We start from the raw sequence: 20,185 nt of genomic DNA on the forward strand, positions 1-20,185 counted from the left end.
GGGCAGCCTTCACTTTAACACTGGCAGGGAGCTTTTCTTCCAGTGATAACCCAGGATAACCAGTTTTTGAAAGCCAAAGAGGGTCCTCACTAGAGTTTTCAGAGAGGCTCAGAGGCCGTTGGGCTGGCTCCTTGGTTCTGACCCAGTCTTGTCAGGTCAGTAAACTTCTCTGTTGCTTCCTGTCCAAGGTGGCCTGGGTCCCTTTACTGTTAGCCTAATCAAAATTGTGAAACAGGTTAAGTTGGTGCCTTTTGACATTTTGGTCAACGCTCATTCTCTCCTGGAGCCTCCCTCAGGTGGTCTCTCAGCCGTGTACCCTCACTTTCTTGTGTCTGGAGGACAGCTAATTTCCAAGAAGCTGTTATTTGATGGTTAGGACTCTGACTAATAGCCAGAGAGGCCTTCGGGACCTAAGACTTGGAGGTCTCTAGATGGGGTGACAGGCCCTGGAATCCTCTTTCCTCTCCCGGATTACTGGGACACAGGAGAGTCTCAAGGGAAGAGAATGTGTGTGTGGCAAGCACAGAAATAATCATGAAACTGAATCTTCCAAAGGGAGCCACTCCATAGTTGCTCTGATTTTTGCTTCTTTGGGGTCAAGAACCTGTTTAGTAATCAGGCTATACAGACACAGACTTATAACCCTGGAGTTGGGCTATTGCCACCTAGTTAATGGATATAACCCCAACAACTGTTTTGTTCTTGACTTCCAGGTGAGTGATGAAATGGTCTTGGAGCTCATTGAAAAGAATTTGGAGACCCCTCCATGCAAAAATGGTTTTCTTCTGGATGGCTTCCCTCGGACCGTGAGGCAGGCAGAAATGGTGAGTGACTTGGTTTTGTAACACCAAGCCAGGAAAGCAAATCCTGGTCCTTTATCTCTTTATTCCTTTGAGGGAAATGGGTCTTATCAAGCTCTGGTAGCTTAGGTGGGCCACATGCTCTTTTTACAGCTTGATGACCTCATGGAGAAGAGGAAAGAGAAGCTTGATTCTGTGATTGAATTCAGCATCCCAGACTCTCTGCTCATCCGGAGAATCACAGGAAGGTATTTGTCCCCTGAAGGTCCCTTCTTTTCATGCTTCATCAGAGCTTTGGCAGACCACAGGAACTGCTCTGGCCTAATCCCAGCCATGAAGCTTAGTGCCGTTTCCAGGGGGATTGATCTTATTTGGTGACATGGGATGGGGATGTGGAAAGAAGAGCAAGGGATCCAAAGTCCAGCAGCAGCTCAGTCCTGTCACCTTTTAACTCTGACCCTAGGCAAGTTTCTTAACCTCTCTAAGGCTGTATCCTTATGTTGCATGGGGGTAATAGTACCTGCTTCAAGGAACGGTTGTGCATAATAGATAGCGTGTTGTGCATAGTTCAGAACCTTGCTGACATGGGTGCTTAAGAAATACTAAATTCCTTACATGTGTATCTCCATTTCAGTGCTTTTTAAGTTTGATTTCAGTTGGAGTTGCCATACCTTGCTGTAGGCTTTTTATTTCTTATAAAAATAGTAGGACCATCTTCACAGAGTTTAGAAAATTGAAGAAATTTTGTTCACGGTACAGCCAGCTTAGCAAAAAACACTAATTTATTTGTGTGTTTTGTTTTAAAGTGCTGACTTCTCTATAGGGGTTAACATTGAACACAGAAACGCTTCAGCTTCTGACGAGTGGCTCTTAAAGAGTGCCGTTGCTCCAGGCTACAGTTTACTTAACCCTTTCACCGACACTCTACATCTGCTTTGTGCTGCCTTCCAGAGATATGCGGGAAGCTTCCAACTACTAATAGACCCTCCCATTCTTATCTTTATTATAGACCATATCTTATTTTTATCCCTTAGTCATTTTATTTATTTTTTTAAAAATTCATCTGTCTATTACTGTACCAATAGTACACTTTATTTTTAAACCTGGGTTTTTTTTTTTTTTTTTAATGTGGACCATTTTTAAAGTCTTATTGAATTTGTTACAATATTGTTTCTGTTTTATATTTTGGTTTTTGGCCACAAGGCATGTGGAATCTTAGCTCCCCTGCCAGGGATGGAAACCAAGCCCCCTCTTTGGAAGGCAAAGTCTTAACCACTAGACCGCCAGGGAAGTCCCCCTTTAGTCATTTTAATGGAATCTCAGGAAGGTGGTCAGCTTTCCATCTTGAACCAGCCTCCTGTGACCATTATTCTTCATTGCTGCATTTTGTTTCACAGTAGATGAACCATCATTTACTGCATTATTCCCTAGTTGTTGTATATTTGTGTTTCTACTAGTTGTCTACTGGCAAACTGATGCTCTGACCATTGTAGTACATGTAAGTTAGTAATTAAGGGGGACATGATTTTTTTTATTATAAATGTACTACTTTGATTTCCTAATGAGGTTGAGCATTTTCCCCCGTGTGTCTGCAGTTCGTGTCTTTAAGGAGAGCCTTAGGCAGCAGAATAAGTGTTAGATGTGTTCTGGAAGGTGGTGTTGGATACAGGGGAATGCACCTTGTATTAATTTCCTTTTCAAATGTCCAGGTTTCATATTTCCAGCTATTGCATAGGCTCCTTCAGTGCAGATTTTTTGTTTCTTTGCACTGGCACAGAGTAGGCAAAGTTGATACAGTCCAAGAAGCAGTAGGGTTGTTAGGAAGGGACATCACCAGGGCTGGGGTCCCAGACATTGCAAAGTAAATGTTAACAGAACTAGATGACACAAGGGACCTTTGATCTGATTGGCCCAGTTTCCTAAGTGCCTGCTTTGTGCACAGCACAGCTCTGGGAGCAAGGGACCAAGAGAGGATATACCAGTGCCCATCTCTGACCTCAGAGTGTCCACAAACCCTACATGAAACATGGGCTGTTTAGTGCAATAGGAGTCCAGTAAGAGAGCCTGTGGGCAGAGAGGGAAGGTTGGCTAGGAGAGAGGCATAAAGTGAGACTCGACCTTCCTGGGTAGAGAGGATTTTATTGAGGTTTTCCCAGAAGGAAGTAGAGGCAAGAATGTCCAGAGCTGGAGAAATGGCCTGGGAGGCTGGATGGTAGAATGAGAGAGGTTGGGAAGCTGCAAGGTCTGCCAAGGAGCAGAGAGGGTAGACCTGCCTGAGTCAGGAGTCATGGGATGTTCTTAAGCCACTAAGTGCTGTGGCCGATACAGCATTGTAATAATATTGGCTTGGTCCTGGGATACAGGCTCAGTTGAGGGAAAGAAGAAACAGACAAGGACCCCACCAAGGAGCCTCGTGTGATCCACCTGTGGAGTGACGAGGCTGAAGTTGGCTGGTGGGGAACCGAGAGATTCTGAAAACAAACTACACAATTGTAGAGGGCGAAAGAGGGAAGCCTCAGTCTCTCGGTTTGGAAGTGAGTGCTCTCCTCACAGAGGAGGAAACAGAACAGGTCAGACTGTGTGAAAGTGCTTTTCCAAGTCCATTTGTACGTATGTCAGTGGCAGAACAGGCACCAAAAGCCTGCTTTCTGCCTCATCGTCCACTGTGCTGATGGTTGCCAGAAAGAGAGTCAGGAACTAACCAGTTTAATATGGATCTTATCTGACACGATAAGATTGAATTGGCTCAGGCCTCACTTCTAATAATTTTATGGGTGATTATTTTATTCCTTGCCATAAGTATGGCTGGTGGGTTTTGTTTTAACCTGTTCAGTGTTGGCTCTCTGGTTTCATTGGTTTCTTATGTCTTGTGCCATTGCCATTCTGTGGATGAGAACGCAGGTGTCTGAAGTATCTCAGCCAAGGCAGCAGTGGCTGTAGCATCCCAGCCTGGTCCCCCCACATCTTCACCTCCAGGCCAGGCTCAGTGGGTCTAAGAGCTGTTTTGGTACTTTGGTCCTTGAGACCAGTCCCATTTTAAGAACTTGGAGATTGATTTCTTTTCCCTTCTAAAAAATGAGTCTTGCATTCTCCTTAAAATGATATTTGAGGGTGGAGAAGGAGCAGTGTATTTATATGTAACTGGAGGGCTGAGGGAATCTGAGAGTGAGTGAGAGCTGATGTAGAGACATGGAGAGGAGAGAGTTGTGTTTGTTGCTGCCTGGCTGCTATATGCCCTGTGCTATTCAGAAGGTGATGAAACATGGTCCAGGGACTTCCCTGGTGGTCCAGTGGTTAAGACTTCATGCTTGGGGGCATGGGTTCAGATCCCGGTTGAGGAACTAAGATCCCACATCCTTCGAGGTTCAGCCAGAAAAAAAAAAAAAAACATGGTCCCCATCTCATGCCCCCAGCCCTTCCCAAAGAGAAAGCTGTAGTCGAGCCCCAGCTCCTGCTCTTTCTCTCTCTGGGTCTCCCAGTGGGCGTCATTTCCAGTGAATGCACCAGAGGAACCCCTCCAGCAATTCAAAGAAAGGCTCAACCTTGGGCTGTGTGATTGCAGTCACTTGTCCCCTGACCACCTTATTCTATAAATGGACCCCTTGGCCCCCCAAAATTATGCTGTCATGGAAACACAGTGCCACATTTTGCAAATTTGTGTGGCTTCAAAAGTCTGACTCAGACTTTCCCAACTGATGTGCTGAAATACTGACCCCCTCTGCCACCAGAGCAAGCACGCTGAGTACTTTCTGTGCCTGCCAAGAGGTAGAAAATGTTGGGAAGCTCTGGTCTAACAGACTTCATGAAGAGAGCAGCCATCGGTTAAATAAGCAGATCTTGGTTGGCATAGAATTGGGAGACCACGGGAATTTGAGAGGGACCCAGCCGCGGAGCAGCATTTGGCCTGCCTCCTTCCCTTCTTAGGTTTCGGGGCTCCTGTGGTGTGGCCACTGCCAGTCAGGGGCGTGGGCTTATTGCTTAAGGGGACATGGCAGAGATGCAGCTGCCAGCTACATATCCCGTGCCAGATAAAAGCTGCTTCTTGAGCTCTTTGTTCTGTGACTTAATGTGTCAGTTTTCTTGACACCTTGAGCATTGCCCTCTGATGGCTGGGCTGTCTGTGTCTCTGTGGTCAGAGGTGTGCGGCGTTGCCTGGTGACATCTGCGTCCATAGCACGTGTTTTTTCCTATAGCGCCTTTCTTGTTTTTTACCCAAAGTAGGTTAGAAAATAAGGGTAGTCTCTCTGTCCTCTGTCCCCCATGGCACGTTGTCCAAGTCTCTGTTAAAGGATTACCACATCTACTGTAGTTACTTATTTCCACATTTGTCTCCCTCTCTACATTAAGCACTCTTTGTGACCAGGGATCTTGACTCACTTCTCTGTAGCCCCTGGATTCAGCTCAAGACCTGAACTGGACTAGGCAGTTAGTCAGCACTTGTTGAATGAACCGGTGAATACATGGGTGGCTGTGTGAGACCTATGGGACACACAGCCCACAGGCTGTCATGCCAGCCTCCAGCCAGACAGACACTTATTTTAATGTTGGGTCAAAAGAGAAAAGATACCCGCTCTGGTATATGCCCAGTTACTTTCCTAAGCAAGGGATGCCTGTAACTGGTTTCTCTGCTGGATTAAAGTCGTTGCATCCAGCTTCTCTGTGCCTGTGGTCTTGGAGACCCCTGGAGTTCCAGCGGCCTGATTGACGTTCATTTGCTGTCTTGCAGACTGATTCACCCCCAGAGTGGCCGCTCCTACCACGAGGAGTTCAATCCCCCAAAGGAACCCATGAAAGATGATGTATGTAAATTCAGGACGGGAAACGTCCTTTTCTTTCTTTACTCTTTCTTTCTTCACTTTTTCTTCCTTTTGTTCTTCTCATCTTCCCTCTGTTCCTCCCACCATCATTAAACTATGAGAAGTATCACTGTCACGTAAATCACACGGACTGTGGCTCGTCTTTAGAGTGTCCCTCCAGGTGACTTACTGTTTGACCTTGAGGTAGCCACCAGTGCCAGCTACTTCATGGTGCCCAGTTTGTACCTGTTTTGTCCAGAGCAGCCCCTTCCTGGCATCATGGGAACCTCAGTGGTGACCTAATCAGGAGGAGAAGGCTGCTTGGAGGCCTGAATTAAAGCCAGGGTTGGGAGGACAGGACTGAAGAGAGGTTTGTTGACCAGCCCCACTTCAGAAGAATATCCTCTCTCTAATGACTCTACTGTGCCCTGCAGATTCCAGAAGGGCTTGGCCAGGTTAACACTGCCAAGTTCCTATGACAGTCTTCAGTTGTTTGCAGATGTAAAAGGGAGGGTCTCATACATAGTCACTGAAATATTTGCATAAATAGTTCATTTAGTCTGTTTTAGAACATGCAGGCCACAACAGAATGAATTTCCTGGACTTAACCTTGTCAAATGAGACAAGTTCATCAGGTCACACAGGTTGCAAAGCCATCTGTCAGCTCTGTCGCATTTCAGATCTGCAATGCTATCACTCAGCACCGCCCACCCCCCCCACTTGGCACGTTTAGAACGTTGATGGCCTGGTAAAAAACTGAAGCAGTTAAGATCGTAATTTCTACTGCAGCTCTGATTTTGATGTATTGTCCTGGTCTCAGGGGCCTCTCTTTCTTGTTTCTCACCCTCCAAGTGTTTGTCGTGGAAGCTGAACAGCCTGAGCACCAGCTATGAGATAAAGACATTGCCCATCGCCTCCTTCAGCCCTGTTCTCGCAGTTGCTATTTCAGGCTCCCCGATTTCTCTGGACCAGGTGGTCTGCTCCTGGGACCAGCTTGCTGGGAATAGTGAAGGTCTTCATAGTTCTCTATTGAAGGAGGTCTAGATTGTCTGTCTCTCCCTGTGATGGACTTTGGGATCAGACAGCATCTCAGATCTGCATCTGGCCTTGGATTAGGAGACCTTGCTGAGTCCCAGCCTTTCATTGCCCTCTTCTTGTTCTCAGATCACTGGGGAACCGTTGATCCGCCGATCAGATGATAATAAGAAGGCCTTGAAAATCCGCCTGGAAGCCTACCACACTCAAACCACCCCGCTGGTGGAGTACTACAGTAAACGGGGGATCCACTCCGCCATCGATGCGTCCCAGACCCCTGACGTCGTGTTTGCAAGCATCCTAGCAGCATTCTCCAAAGCCACATGTAAAGACTTGGTTATGTTTATTTAATGTTGGGTCCAAAAAGGAACTTCTTTCTTCTTCCTTTCCCTGTTGAACGAGTGGGTGGGAATGGCAGAGTAGGCAGAGGGAAGCTTCCTCAGGCCAGCAAGAATATCATTTGATGTATTGATTAAAAAAGCACTTGCTTCATGTACCTTTGGTGTGTGCGCAAGTCTCATCTCATCTTTGTGTGTGTGTGGTGTGTATGTGCGTGCACGTGCACACACGTGTGTCAGTATAAGTATGTGTACACTCTTATACTTCTTAAATTGTAGGCGAGACTGTTTACTTCTTTAGCCGTACTCTTTATTTTCGACTTCCCTGGTGGCTCAGACGGTAAAGCATCTGTCTACAATGCAGGAGACCCGGGTTCGATCCCTGGGTTGGGAAGATCCCCTGGAGAAGGAAATGGCAATCCACTCTAGGACTGTTGCCTGGAAAATCCCATGGACAGAGGAGCCTGGTAGGCTACAGTCCATGGGGTTGCAAAGAGTCAGACACAACTGAGCAACTTCACTTCACTTCACTTTATTTTCAACCAAAATAAACTAACTCAAGTATCCGCCAGGCAGACAAGTTCCTGGGTATTTTTCCATCTCCAGCAGCTAATTAGAAGTCCTGGGTCACATACAGTCAGGCAGGGCTACAGTTCCTGATGGCAGCCTGTTGGCCAGAAATTCCACTTGTTTTCTCACCCATAATGAAAAGTCAGTGAGTCATTGTGGAAAGGGATCATTAATTTTTTCCCCCTAAACAGGAATGAAAAGGCACTTACTTTATAGATTCCAGAAATTACTGGGAGAGGGTATCACCATAGAAAGAGCCTGGCCAAGTTGAATTATTTTTGTGATCTGCCCCATGGTTCTATAAAGTAGGAATCATTCGGCACCTGTGTTGAATACTAAATTGATGCCAAAGAATTAAACCAGGTGAAAGGTCCTCTTGAATTCAGACTGTCTTCTGAACATCCAGGCTAGGCATCTGAGAGCAGCCAGTCCACTTCCCCAAAGACAGCAGGATAGATTTGTCTTTATTTTCAATGTTTGCTCTGTTTGCAAGTATGAACAAAACGGTGATTTGAGGATCATTTGGGGATCATGTTGATTAGCATTTATTCAAGCCCAGTCTCTACAGGATATGAAGTCACATATATCCCTTTTGAACTCAGCCCTCTCCCTTCCATATCTAGTCCTTCACCCCTTATGTCATGACGGTGGTGGTCACAGTCTCCCCAAGAAAGGACCACCCCCAAAATAAGATCACCTATGGCCGTAACCAGCTTTTCTTCCTAACCTCGGCTCCCGGCTCTTAGGCATCTCCTGAGATCCACACTGTGCCTTTTGGTCTCTGGTTTGATCTGTGGCAAACGGAGGAATTAATTGACTGCTATGAGGGACCACAAAAACAGCAGGCTCTGGAAAAACCATTAAAAAGTCAGTGACAGGTCCAGTAAATAATGCCACCTGCCCAGGGTACTCTGCTGACTCAGTGCAGTGGCCTCGGAAGTGCCCAGCCCCCACCTGACCTGAGCTCTCCTGCTGTCTGTGAGACCACCAGAGGGCTTGTCCTCTGTCCGCCTGGAAACTGGCTGCGGTACGTGGCCACCTGTGTCCCTCTCTGTCTGCTTCAAGTGAGTGTCTGCTGGCTCTGCTCTGCCTTGTTTCCCTGGTTGGAGACTAACTCCACCCATTCTTAACGGAAACCCAGCCTGGCATGGGATGTTTCTGGGAAGCACATGATTTCTGAGAATGGACAAGGAAAGGGAGTGAAACCAAAACTGTCTGCTGTGTCTGCAGGGATCTGGGCTGCTTCTCTGGGTGAGGTGGCCTCATGAATCTTAGAGTTGACTCCCCTTTGACTGGGGACAGTTGCAGGCACTTGGTCTCAAAGTTGAGGTCCTTGAATGATTGCTGATAGCGTGTGCATGATCTGTGCTCAAATATTTGTCTGTGTGCATTCACATGTGCACACATATACATGTGATATTTGGGCTGCCAATGGGAAAGGGAAGGTCGTCGGGGGTGCATATGTCCTCTTGGGGGTGGGTAGAATTCAATTTTTGCTTTGCTTAATTCCAGAGCCTTAACCTCAGCAGGCATGAGAGCTTTCACCTGGCAGAGAAATGTCCAGTGTTTAATGCATTTGGTTACTGGGGTGTGCATGCCAACCTTCTCTGATGGTTACTTGGTTTTTAAAAATGCATTTTGTTTTCTCTTGTCTCCTCTTTATTTCAGCCTAGTAACAGAAGGCCAGGCGGGACTGCACCACTACTCATCACCCCACGGCATGATCCCTGCTCTTAGGTGCTGGGCAGAGGGAGGGGCGGTCAGGGTAAGGATGGGGACAGAGGAGCGGTGAGGGCCCAAGCGGGGGAAAGGAGCTGTGTTGCCATGAAGCAGTTTCATTTACGTGGAGTAGAACTCTTAAAAGCATAAGCAAAGGGGAAAATTAATTTTTTAAAACACTTGATTGGAGGGTATAAATAGAAACAAGGAGATGCAATATTATTTCTAAGGAATCATGCTTTCATTTACTTTGGACTGGTGACAACTGGACAGGTCTCAGTGCCCTGAGACCTCAGCTTTGATCAGAACCTCATGCCAGCCCAGGAATGCGGGAAATCACACTGTTGTCCTGTCTGACCCATAGCTTGGAACAGGGCAGGAGTTGATTACTAATCCTGGTTACCCATACCATGAAATCAGAACGTCATCTCCCCACGTGCAATAGACATGGAATGTGTTCCTGGGGGCGGCGTCTCAACAAATCCGGCTTACTGGAGTCATGGGGCAGGCTGGTGTCCCTCCCTTCCATACTCACCACTGATTTACCAGCCCACCTGCCCTCACGGGTGAGCCCTCGGCAGCCACCCAGCATACGCCACAGTCCTGCGCTCTTGCCTTCCTCCATCCACATCGTGTGAACGGACTCTTTTTAATCAATGAGCAAGTGTCCTAAGCAACATTATCCAAAGACTGTCCTTTCCATCCTCAACTCCTATGACTGGGATCAGTCTACAACACTGTGATGTATTATTTTCAATGAGGTGCCTTTCTTAACTGTCCAAATGCTGCCTTGTTTGGCCCTTAAATAAAGTGTGTTAAAAGTTTGTATCCCCTGTTGTGGCATTTTTTAAGGAGCTGTGGGCTAGTAAAATGACGCTGAATTCTGGATCTGACTTAGAAGCCCTTTTCTGGGTCATTAGAAGTCATAAGAAGGCAGAAAGGTCCAAGAGTGTGTTCATAAGAAGAGTCTGCTCCCTCTTGGCCTTCAGCTCATCTGCAGGATTTTCTTGAGCCCAAGGACAAGGCAGCTTGGGCCAATGGAGACAGTGCTGTGCTTTGGGTTCAGGGATGTACAACAAATCCCAGCCAAGCATTTACTCTGCTCCTGCTTCCTTGTGTGAGAAAGAGACTAGTGGTGGTCCAGTGGTTAAGACTCTTACCTGCCACTGCAGAGGACACTGGTTCGATCCCGGGTCTGGGAAGATCCCACGTGCCGTGGGGCACCTGGACCCATGTACCACAGCTACTGAGCCTGTGCTCTGAAGCCTGCAAGGTGCAACTGTTGAGCCCACATGCAGCAACTGCTGAAGGCCACGTGCCCTAGAACCTGTGCTCCTTGACAAGAGAAGCCACCACAGTGAGAAGCTAGCGCAACACAACTAGAGAGTGGCCTGTGCTCTCCGCAACTGAAGAAAGCCTACGGGCAGCAACCAAGACCCAGCGCAGCCAAAAGTTGATAAATAATTTTTAATAAGAGGCTGGTGATGCTACCTTCTCAGACTCATTTGGCAGTTAATGAAGTTTATAAGGAGAAGGTTTCTACTTGGTACCTGGCACACAACAGACTGGATAAATGCTAGCTGAATCCGAGGATACATAGAAAAATAACCTGTTTCCTGCCAGGGTGGATGATCGTTAAGCAAACAGTTGTCCACAGCCTAGAAAGCCAGTGCTTCTAATCCCTAAGCCAGATTTTTGGCTGCCTTTTCAGCTGCCTCTTTAATACCCTTGGTTGCTTCTTTGTAAATCCATCTCTTCCCCTGCAAAAACGAGCTTAAATCATTTGTCCAAACTGAAGCTCTCGTGCTCTTTGAATGGGCTGCCTTTGCACTGGGGTTTCTGAGAGTGACTGCTATCGCTGAAAGCAGATGGAGCTGAGCTGGAAGCACCTTCCTGCTCCAGGCAGGTGTTCTTACTCTGGAGAGAGGCAGGCCTGTTTCTGGTGTCTGAACTCCTGCTCCCTCTTCCAACTCCTCCCTCTCCTGCTCTACCACGTCCCACACCTCTGCAGGGTCATTCTCACGTGATTTATCTGCCTTGATCTTTTCATCCCCCAAAGTATTTAAATACCCCATGAAAATTTTCTTCTGTTCCTTGATCATCATGCAACAAACTGAGGGAAATCTTTGTCAGAGCAGCCTGGGAGGATACGTGGTATGAGTGGAAAGAATAAACTGGAAGAAGACCAGGTGAGCTCTTGCTCGCTCCTTTGGGCTTGGCCTCCTCTCTGGAAACCAAGATTGGATGAGGAAGACTGACACGTCAGGTGCTGTGCAGCAGCCCCACATCCACGGCCTTGCTTGACCTCTCCCCAGCCCCTGCAAAGCCCCGGAGGTGGTCAGTGCTGTCTTCTGTCTCAGGGAAGGAGACCAGGCCTCAGCAGTGGTCACATTCCTGAGGGCACCGTAAGCAGAGTCAGGACTCACACAGTCTCTGACACCTTGCTGCTGAAGTGATCCAGTGATGCAGTGCCACTGTAGCAGAAAGGGCCCTTCCAGATGGATTCTTTTTCGTGGACGCCCCACACCGCCAGAGCCAGTTTGGGGTAAATCATTGACAGTCTGAGGACCCAAGGTATGTGTTTAGGATCTCATGTGCACGAAATGTCACAGACAGGACGGAGCGGGGTGAAGAGCAGGCTCGGTCCTCTGGAAGCCTAACCAGCCTTTTCTCAGGAAGAAGCTACATGAGTCAGAAATGACAGGTTTCAGCAGCAGCTCCTCCACCACCAGCCTTCCAGCAAATCATTGCACCTTAGCCGTTGAATGGGAATGATCTCCACCCCTCAGATGTGCTGACGACACTGGTGAGCAAGACTTTGTGTGGGCATGCAGCAGGCGCTCAGTGTGTGCTGATGGAGCTCAGTGAAAATGTGGGTGTGGGCAAGAGCTGTTTTCCTGAGTCAGGAGCCAGGCTAGGCTAAAGATTCTTCTGTTTTTTTCTTTTTTAAAACAAGTGTAGTTGACTTACAATGTGCCAATCTCTGCTATACAACAAAATGGCTGTTTATATATATATATATATATATATATATATATTTATATTTATATATATATATACACACACACACATATATACACATTCTCTTTTTAATATTCTTTTCTGTTATGGTTTATCCCAGGAGATTGGATAATTCCCTGTACTATCGAGTAACACCTTGTTGTTTATCCATCCTATATATGATAGTTTACATCTGCTAATCCCAAACTCCCCGGCCTTCCTTCCCCACCCTCTCCCCCTCTTGGCAACCACAAGTCTGATCTCTGTGTTTGTGTGTCTGTTTCTGTTCTGTAGATAGCTTCGTTTGTGCCATGTTTTAGATTCCACACATAAATGATTTCATAAGGTATTTGTCTCTCTCTTTCCTGCTTTACTTATTATGATAATCTAGTGGCATCCATGTTGCTGCAAATGGTGTTATTTCATTCTTTTTATGTCTGAGTCGTATTCCATTATGTATGTGTACCACATCCTTTTTATCTAGTCATCCATTGATGGACATTTAATTTGCAAGAATTCTTAACCTGAAGATCTCCTAGAAGTCTATGGACGCCTGAAATTGTATGCAGAATTCTGTATTTTTGTATATTCATAATTAATAGTAGATTAACATTTCATGCTTATTGTTTGGTAGGTTCTTTATATATTATCTCATTTATTCTCAATGACCATGTGGAAGTAAGTACTATCATTATCTCATATGTATGCATTTTGAGGCTCATATACCTATGAATGGCTAAGCCTGGTCTGTGACTCCATGCAACACCATTGTGCCAATTGCTTTGACATTTTTCTGGAAGACAGATTCTGAAGGCACCTGTGATACAGAGAAGCCTGGATGAACAGAGAAGAAAGCTAAGTAGGTTTGCTCTGTCCCAGCGAAGGGCCTGGGTCAGGAGTGCCACCTCAGGGTAAAGTTGTTTTGTGTGTTGTTTTTCTTGCTTGCTTCCTTGTTATGGGCATGAAGGTGCTAATGTGTTGGATTTGCAAAGCTCTTGGAATAACCCCTGCTTCTGGGAAGGGTGGCAACAGGAGGTTCTGCCTCGCAGTCTTTCCTCTCTGGCTGCAGCTTCGCACGTCTCATGGCTCTCACACCCCAGAGGGAGCATTGCCCTGCTGATGTCTTGGGAATGTGGCGGCTCTGTGTTTGGAATCATCCAGGGCACTGCGATGGTGAGCTGCCCTTACAGAAGGCCCCTTCCAAGTACCCAGTCTGGATGAGGTGCCCCCAAGCAAAGAGCAGAAGGGAGGAGAAAGACAGGTGTCAGAGAGCAAAGGCAAGACAAGACTTAGGCCCCTCACCCTATGCTGGTAACTTAGGCTAAATAGAGCTGCACTTTGAGGGTAACATTGCTGCATAGCAAATGACTACTCTGTATGGGGTCCCTTAGATAAAGACTTTGGGGGCAAACCTCTCTGAGCTTGGAGCTAGGATATCCTTTTGCTTCCTACTTAGCTGGTCTGCACTCTTCAGTTAGATAAAGGAATGCTTCATTTTCTACTGTTTCCTTTTTGCCCGATGTAAGAAAGCTCCCCTAATGTTCACTTGCTATGCTTTCCTCTGCCACTGTTTCTTAATGAGATTCTTACTCCACCTCACCCAAACTCTGCTTTTGTAATTTTAGTGTTCTGTGCCCCCATGTGTGTTGTAAACTGCCTTGAGTCTGTTTTGGAAAAGAAATGGGATGTGGAAGAAGTGCTAATTATGTGGTGCAGGAAGTCAGACTGCAGAGAAGCGGGTAGCTTCATGGAGGAGGTGGGTCGGGGTGGGTCTGTGGAGGGAGGATGGGCACTCCAGAGAGGGGCCATGGCCCAAGGGGAGGTACAGAGGCCGCTGGCACTTACTGGCAGCTTTTACCTAGTGAGCCTCTAGAATTCTTGGGAAATCTGCAACTGGTTAGAAATATGCTTGAAACCAAGCACAGGGAAGAGAAGGTTTTCAGCTCAAGAGTAATGTCGAGGGATTTCCCTGGTGGTCCAGTGGCTAAGACACTGCACTCCCAGTGCAGGGGACCCAGGTTCCATCCCTGGTCAGGGAGCTAGATCCCACATGCTGCAACTAAGAGTTTGTATGCCACAGCTCAAGATCCCACATGCCGAGATGTATATCAAAGATTCTGAATGCTGCAACTAAGACCCAGCACAGCCAAATAAATAATAAATATTGTTTTTTGTAAAAGTAATGTCAGGAACACAGAAGAGCACAGGGGCATGTACATGTAGGCTTGAGGGCCCACTGAAGCTCAACCACAGGCCACCCTTCTTTCTGCTTCCCCCAAACTCTCCGCATGGGTGCTTTGACCGTGAATTGTGTGATTCTTTGCTGTGGGACACAGCAGTCCCTCAGAAGAGGGAGAAACCCCTGTCTTACTGTAGCTCAGTGTTCATTCATGTGCCTAGTGGTTGTGGGCCTGGGTTGGGGGTGACGAAGATGACCTGTTGTTAGATCTTGGCACTGACTGTAGCTCCCCTGTGTGCCTTGGGGAGACACTTCGTTGTGAAGCCTCAACAAACTTACTGTAAAATGAGGATCATAGCACTTGTCTATGGGTGGGCAGAGTCAATGTGAAATATAGCAGCTGCCCAATAAATGACCCTTTTTTTCTCCTTTCCCGTGGCCACTTGCTGAGGATAAAAGGACGTTACCATAGCCACCAGGTATATTTCAGAATGTCTGTCTTAACCCTTTCCTACTCCCCAGTGCTACCTCCACCCCCCATGGCTACCACACCAAACCAGGAAAGGCTGCTTGACACTGGAGTGTTTGCCGAAACCACCTCTGGTACCTGCCTTTATTCCACGGACCACCTGTTGGCTGCCTGCAGGAACTGCCCTCCTGGAAGCCAGAATGAGAAGGAGTGCAAAAGAACAAGAGAGGTCTGTGTGCGTCCACGGCAGGGGCACCAGGGAGGTGCTGGACTGGGCTGAAAGAGTGCTGAGAATTTGTTGGCTCATCCTTTGAAAACCTTTGAAAGTTGCCCTAAAGGAATGAGAGCGGTGCCTCCCCCTTGTGGTTGGCCGATCAAGTTTATGTATATCAGACCCTTGTGAATAGTGTTAGAGCCCGTGGTGCTCGGCATGTGTTCCCTAGCTGGCAGCTCCACCTCAGCAATTCCACTTTGTTAAATATCCGAAGGAAATGACTAAGTGTTCACAGCATTTGTATGACAGGGTAAGAATTGGAAACAACCTAAATTTCCAACAATAGGGGGGATAGGCTATGATTCATTCAAGGGATGAAATAGAATGCTATCATATCATTCCAAGACAAAAAAATTTCATGATAAACTATTGAGTGAATAAACAAAATCTATTAAACAATAGAGAATGGGTCCATTTTTTAAAGTAAACGTTTGATTTGTAATAATTTTAAGTTTACAGGAAGATTCCAAAGATAGTACAGAGAGTTTCTGCATACACTTCACCTAGCTTCTCCAAATGTTAACATCTTACATAACCGTGTAACAAACGTGGGTACATTATTAGACTCTGACTTTATTTGGTTTTCACCAGTTTTTCCACTAATGTCCTTTCTTTCTGTTCCAGGATCCAACCCAATGTATTACATTGCATTTAGGGTTGTTTTTTGTTTTGTTTTGTTTTGTTTTTAAGTTTATACACACAGAAAAAGCATGGGAGGTTACAGATGAAAGTATTTTAACTGTGATCATAGCTGAGTGTTGAAACTATGGAGTTTTTAAAAAGCTTTCTTGGGTCTTCTAATTTTTCTGTGTATAATTATCGCATACTTAAAAACAGAAAACTAATACCTTCAGGCTGAGGTGGTGTCTCTCTGGTGACTCCTAGTATGGCTAGGCTGTGTTGTGATTATTTATTCATTTGTCCTCTTTAGACTGACCTCAAAAGGAGGGGCCGTGTCTTCTTCATCTCCTTTTCCCCAGTCTTGCAGCTTGGGTGGGGGCACTGAATTCTGGTTGAATGAATGAGTAAAATCAAAGAATTTTATTGCTACCAACTTTCACAACTAGTCTTAGCATTCTCTCAACTCAAGGAAACCCCAGGCTTATGTTTCTCTAGTTGGGTGACCCCTGCAGAAGTATTGGAACTGTTTTTAAAGTCTGCAGCCCCAGAGTTGACCCTAATGCCCATTACTGATTGAGTCACTATGGGCAGAGTCATGGACTATGCCAGATAGCCAGACCTAGGTCAGCTGACCAGGCGTTTATATGGTGTCCAAAGAAAAGACAGAGTTCTATTGTCCAAGGGAGTGGGGTTGGATGTTAAGCAGGTTAAAAATAAATACAACATCAGAGTCAGGTCCCAAAGCAGTTGCTTAAATTCCTGATTCTTTCCACTAAACTATAAACTTGAGGAGGATAGGTCCACATCAGTACTGTTTATTGTTAAATCCCCAACACCTAGCACAGAACTTGATATGTGCTGCTGAGTCACTTCAGTCGTGTCCGACCCTGTGTGACCCCACAGACGGCAGCCCACCAGGCTCCCCCGTCCCTGGGATTCTCCAGGCAAGAACACTGGAGTGGGTTGCCATTTCCTTCTCCAATGCATGAAAGTGAAAAGTGAAAGTGAAGTCACTCAGTCATGTCCAACCCTCAGCGACCCCATGGACTGCAGCCTTCCAGGCTCCTCTGTCCATGGGATTTTCCAGGCAAGAGTACTGCAGTGGGGTGCCATTGCCTTCTCCAAACTTGATATGTAGCAGGGGCCTAATCAATATGTAGTGAAGAAAATACATCTCTTTGTAAAAGTAGCTTATTAATAGATAGTGTTTGAATCAGAATGATTTTAGTTGCAAATAACAGCAAACTGGCTTTGAAAAGGAAATTTGTTGGCTCATGCAGCTGAAAAGTCTTGTGGAGGCTGGGAGGCATGATTTGATCTATTTCTCTGCTAATCCCCTAGCTCTGTACTCTCAGGATCATCCTCAGGTTGGCTACTCTCATGACAGCAAAAGGACTGCAGCAGTTCCAGACCTCACATCTACACTCTATACCATCTGGAGCCAGAGAGAGACTCTGTATCCAAGAGTTCCCAGCAGGATTCACTGTGGACTAAGATCATCTGTTGTTCAGTTGCTAAGTCATGTCCGACTCTGTGACCCCATGGGCTGCAGCACACCAGGCTTCCCTGTCCTTCACTGTCTCCTGGAGTTTGCTCAAATTCATGTCCATTGAGTCAGATGCTATCTAACCATCTCATCCTCTGCCACCCTCTTCTTTTGCCTTTAATCTTTGCCAGCATCAGGGTCTTTTCCAATGAGTCAGCTCTTCGCGTTTGATTAGCTTCTTCACAAAGATCATCTGATCACTTGTGAACTGGCCATTAGTGGGAGGGGTTATTTATTGGCTTAGCTTAGATCATGTGCCCTACCATTAGAACAAGTGCAGGAGGGAGTAGAATCAGCTTTCCTGAAATCATGTGGAACCCCAATGGAAACTGAGATTTTTGAGAAGGCAAAAGCAGTCTAGGTCCTGGAGAGGTAACAAGCAGGCATCTGACTCAGTTGCTGAGTTGTGTGGAATAGACATAGGCTGCAAGAGTTAAGGGAAGGCAGTGAGTGAGGGCTGCAGCAGCCGGAGAAGGGAAGCTTCACGGAGGAGGAGAAGAGCCTGAACTAAGACCTGAGATGAATGATTTAGGCAATGGAGAGTTGTGGGCTGGGGGGCAGTGAAGAGGAGGGAAGGACCTCTTGTGAAGATGTCATGAGCGTTTCCATGTGCCAGACGGCATGCTAACCCCTCTTTAGGCATTTTCTCCATTAATCACCACAACAACCTGCAAATTTAGTATCTTCATTGTCTCCATTTTACAGGTGACAATCTGAAACCCAGGGGACACACGGTAATTGTTGACGTTGGGCCTTGGACCCAGCCTGTCTGGCTCTGGAGCCATGATGCTAGTGAGTGAAGAGGGCTGAGGCCATCTGAGGTGTGTGTGCGCTAGTGGAGTGGCCTGACCTCAGAGATCATCACAGAGGTAGTTAAGAGTGTGAAGCGAGGCTCCAGAGTTTCATCTCCCAGCCTGTGTTCATGCTGTTTTCTCCACCTGGAGTTCCTTCTCCCCATCCCTCTTTAAACCCTACTCCTTCATGGCCTGAGCCCCCTAATACATTGTAACACCTAGCCCATGTGAACTGCATGAGACTGTTCTCACTAGACTTCCGTGAGCTCCTCACAAAAACTGCACTTCACCTTTGTATTTGGGGGCTTGACACAGTGAACAGCCCTTTATGGTTGCCATGGTGACCTCCTCTTCTGAGGACTGGAGGGATATCAAAGACACAGATTGTTAGAGCCCTCAGCTTTACCTTATCTAATCCTCTTGCTTTATAGGAAAAGAAATAGGCCAGAGAGGTTGGGACTTTCCCAAGGAACCAGTTAAGTCTAGAACTCAGGATCCTGGGATTCGAAAAGGATATGGCTTGAAGAGCATTATTAGCTCTGGAACCAGATTGAACTCAGATCCCAGTTTCTCTGTGCCAGTCTGTGTGACTTGGGCAAGTCACTTACCCTCTCTGAGCTTCATTTCCTCAGCTGTATAGTGGGGTTATAATGGAGCCTCCTCCCAGGGCTGTTGTGAGAAATAGTTCTTTTGAGTTTCCAGCACAGAACCTGGCACATGATGATTCTGCAGGAAATGCAGGCTTTCGTCATCCAAGTTATGGACACCAGCCCCACCCAGCAGGGCCTTCAGAATCCCAGTCCACACATCTTCCCTTCAGAACAGCTGAGAGACCAAAAGGAAGTCGCTGTGATGACTTTGGGGTGGAGGTGGGCCAGAGTCCCCTCCTTTGAGATACTGGCTTGGGCTCATATGACTCCCTTGTAGGTCAGAGCCCCACCTGTTGCTGCCCCACTGGCTTGAGGCCACCAAGGCCGGGCCCTGAGACTCCCTGCTTCCGCCTCAGGCTGGCACAGGTGTGGAGCTGCAGTGTGGTCCCTCACATGCTCTGTGCCAGACCAAGAAGGCAGCAGGAATAACAGACAGCCCTGGGCAGACACCCAGAATGCAAGGTCCTTTGTCTCTGGGGTGGAGGTGCTCCCAGGGCTGGATGGCACAATCACATGACTGGGCCCTGCCCATCCAAAAGATATACTAAGTCATCCCCTTTTGAGAGCCGCCACCCAACCCCTGCTCCTGCTCATATAAGCCCCTGACTCCCCATCTTCTGTGTCTCCCTGGCTGGGGGATGGTGGACAAGTCACTTTAGTCCTGTGTGTTTCGGCTTCCTCCTCTGTACTATGGGGACAGTGATGCCTTCTTCAGAATTAAACAGAATCCCATATATGAGAGTGTCCCATGCTAGGTCTTCACACAGTAGGTGCTCAATATATGTTTCTCCCCTCCTCGCTCAGCTGTGCCATTGTCTGGGCAGCGGGGATCAGAACCGAGGCATGATGCCTTTGAAAGTTCACCAAGCTCTGAGCACAGCTGTCTGAAATCATACCTTCTGTTCCCACTGGATGGACTCCCAACACCTGGGCTTGGTCCTGGTTCTGCCCCTTACCAGGCAGCTTTTATTAATATGTATCATTCACATTCTGTGAGCCTCGGTTTCCTCATCTGCAAAATAAACACATTTATTGATTCAATATATTTACTCTTTTGTACTGGGCTCTGGGCACCAAGAAACAAATGAGATTGCTTGCCTTCAAGGACCTCCCGGTCTAGTAGAGGAGACAGATGTAAAATCAGAGACACGTGGAGGGAGCAGGAAGAGCATAGCAGGGGGTGAAGAGCTTAGCCTAGGTGGATCTGGGAAGACCTCAGAGGAAGGGACATCTGAGCCACACCTTGAAATATGAGTGCAAATTTGCCAGGCAGCCGTGGGGGACAGATTTTGTGTCAAATGTGTTTTATTAATTGAGCTGCCTGGCCCTGCTAGCTCCTACCTCAGCCCACCTTGCTTACAGAGGAAACAAAGAAATGCGCTAGAAACTCATCT

General features: G+C 46.9%; 1 protein-coding gene and 1 long non-coding RNA gene across 4 annotated transcripts in view; one reads left to right on the forward strand and one right to left on the reverse strand.

Annotated features, from left to right (window-relative positions):
• AK2 (adenylate kinase 2) overlaps positions 1-10,086 on the forward strand; it is a 23,731-nt gene extending 13,645 nt beyond the window's left edge. Inside the window, exons 3-7 of one of the 3 annotated variants that reach the window (XM_061388785.1) lie at positions 714-824; positions 954-1,048; positions 5,527-5,599; positions 6,761-6,956; positions 9,208-10,086. In XM_061388785.1, coding sequence (XP_061244769.1) covers positions 714-824; positions 954-1,048; positions 5,527-5,599; positions 6,761-6,956; positions 9,208-9,212 — 480 coding nt within the window. In that variant the 3' untranslated portion in view covers positions 9,213-10,086. Of the gene's footprint in view, positions 1-713; positions 825-953; positions 1,049-5,526; positions 5,600-6,760 lie in introns of those variants that run through there. The other 2 variants (XM_061388776.1, XM_061388794.1) reach the window with 2 other exon arrangements.
• Positions 60-20,185, reverse strand: part of LOC133230844 (uncharacterized) — a 33,652-nt gene continuing 13,526 nt past the window's right edge. The window contains exon 3 of the long non-coding RNA XR_009730978.1: positions 60-19,803. This is a non-coding gene — a long non-coding RNA (uncharacterized LOC133230844). The remainder of the gene's footprint in view (positions 19,804-20,185) is intronic.

This window comes from Bos javanicus, chromosome 2 (assembly GCF_032452875.1).
Source record: "Bos javanicus breed banteng chromosome 2, ARS-OSU_banteng_1.0, whole genome shotgun sequence".
NCBI classification, from domain to species: domain Eukaryota; kingdom Metazoa; phylum Chordata; class Mammalia; order Artiodactyla; family Bovidae; genus Bos; species Bos javanicus.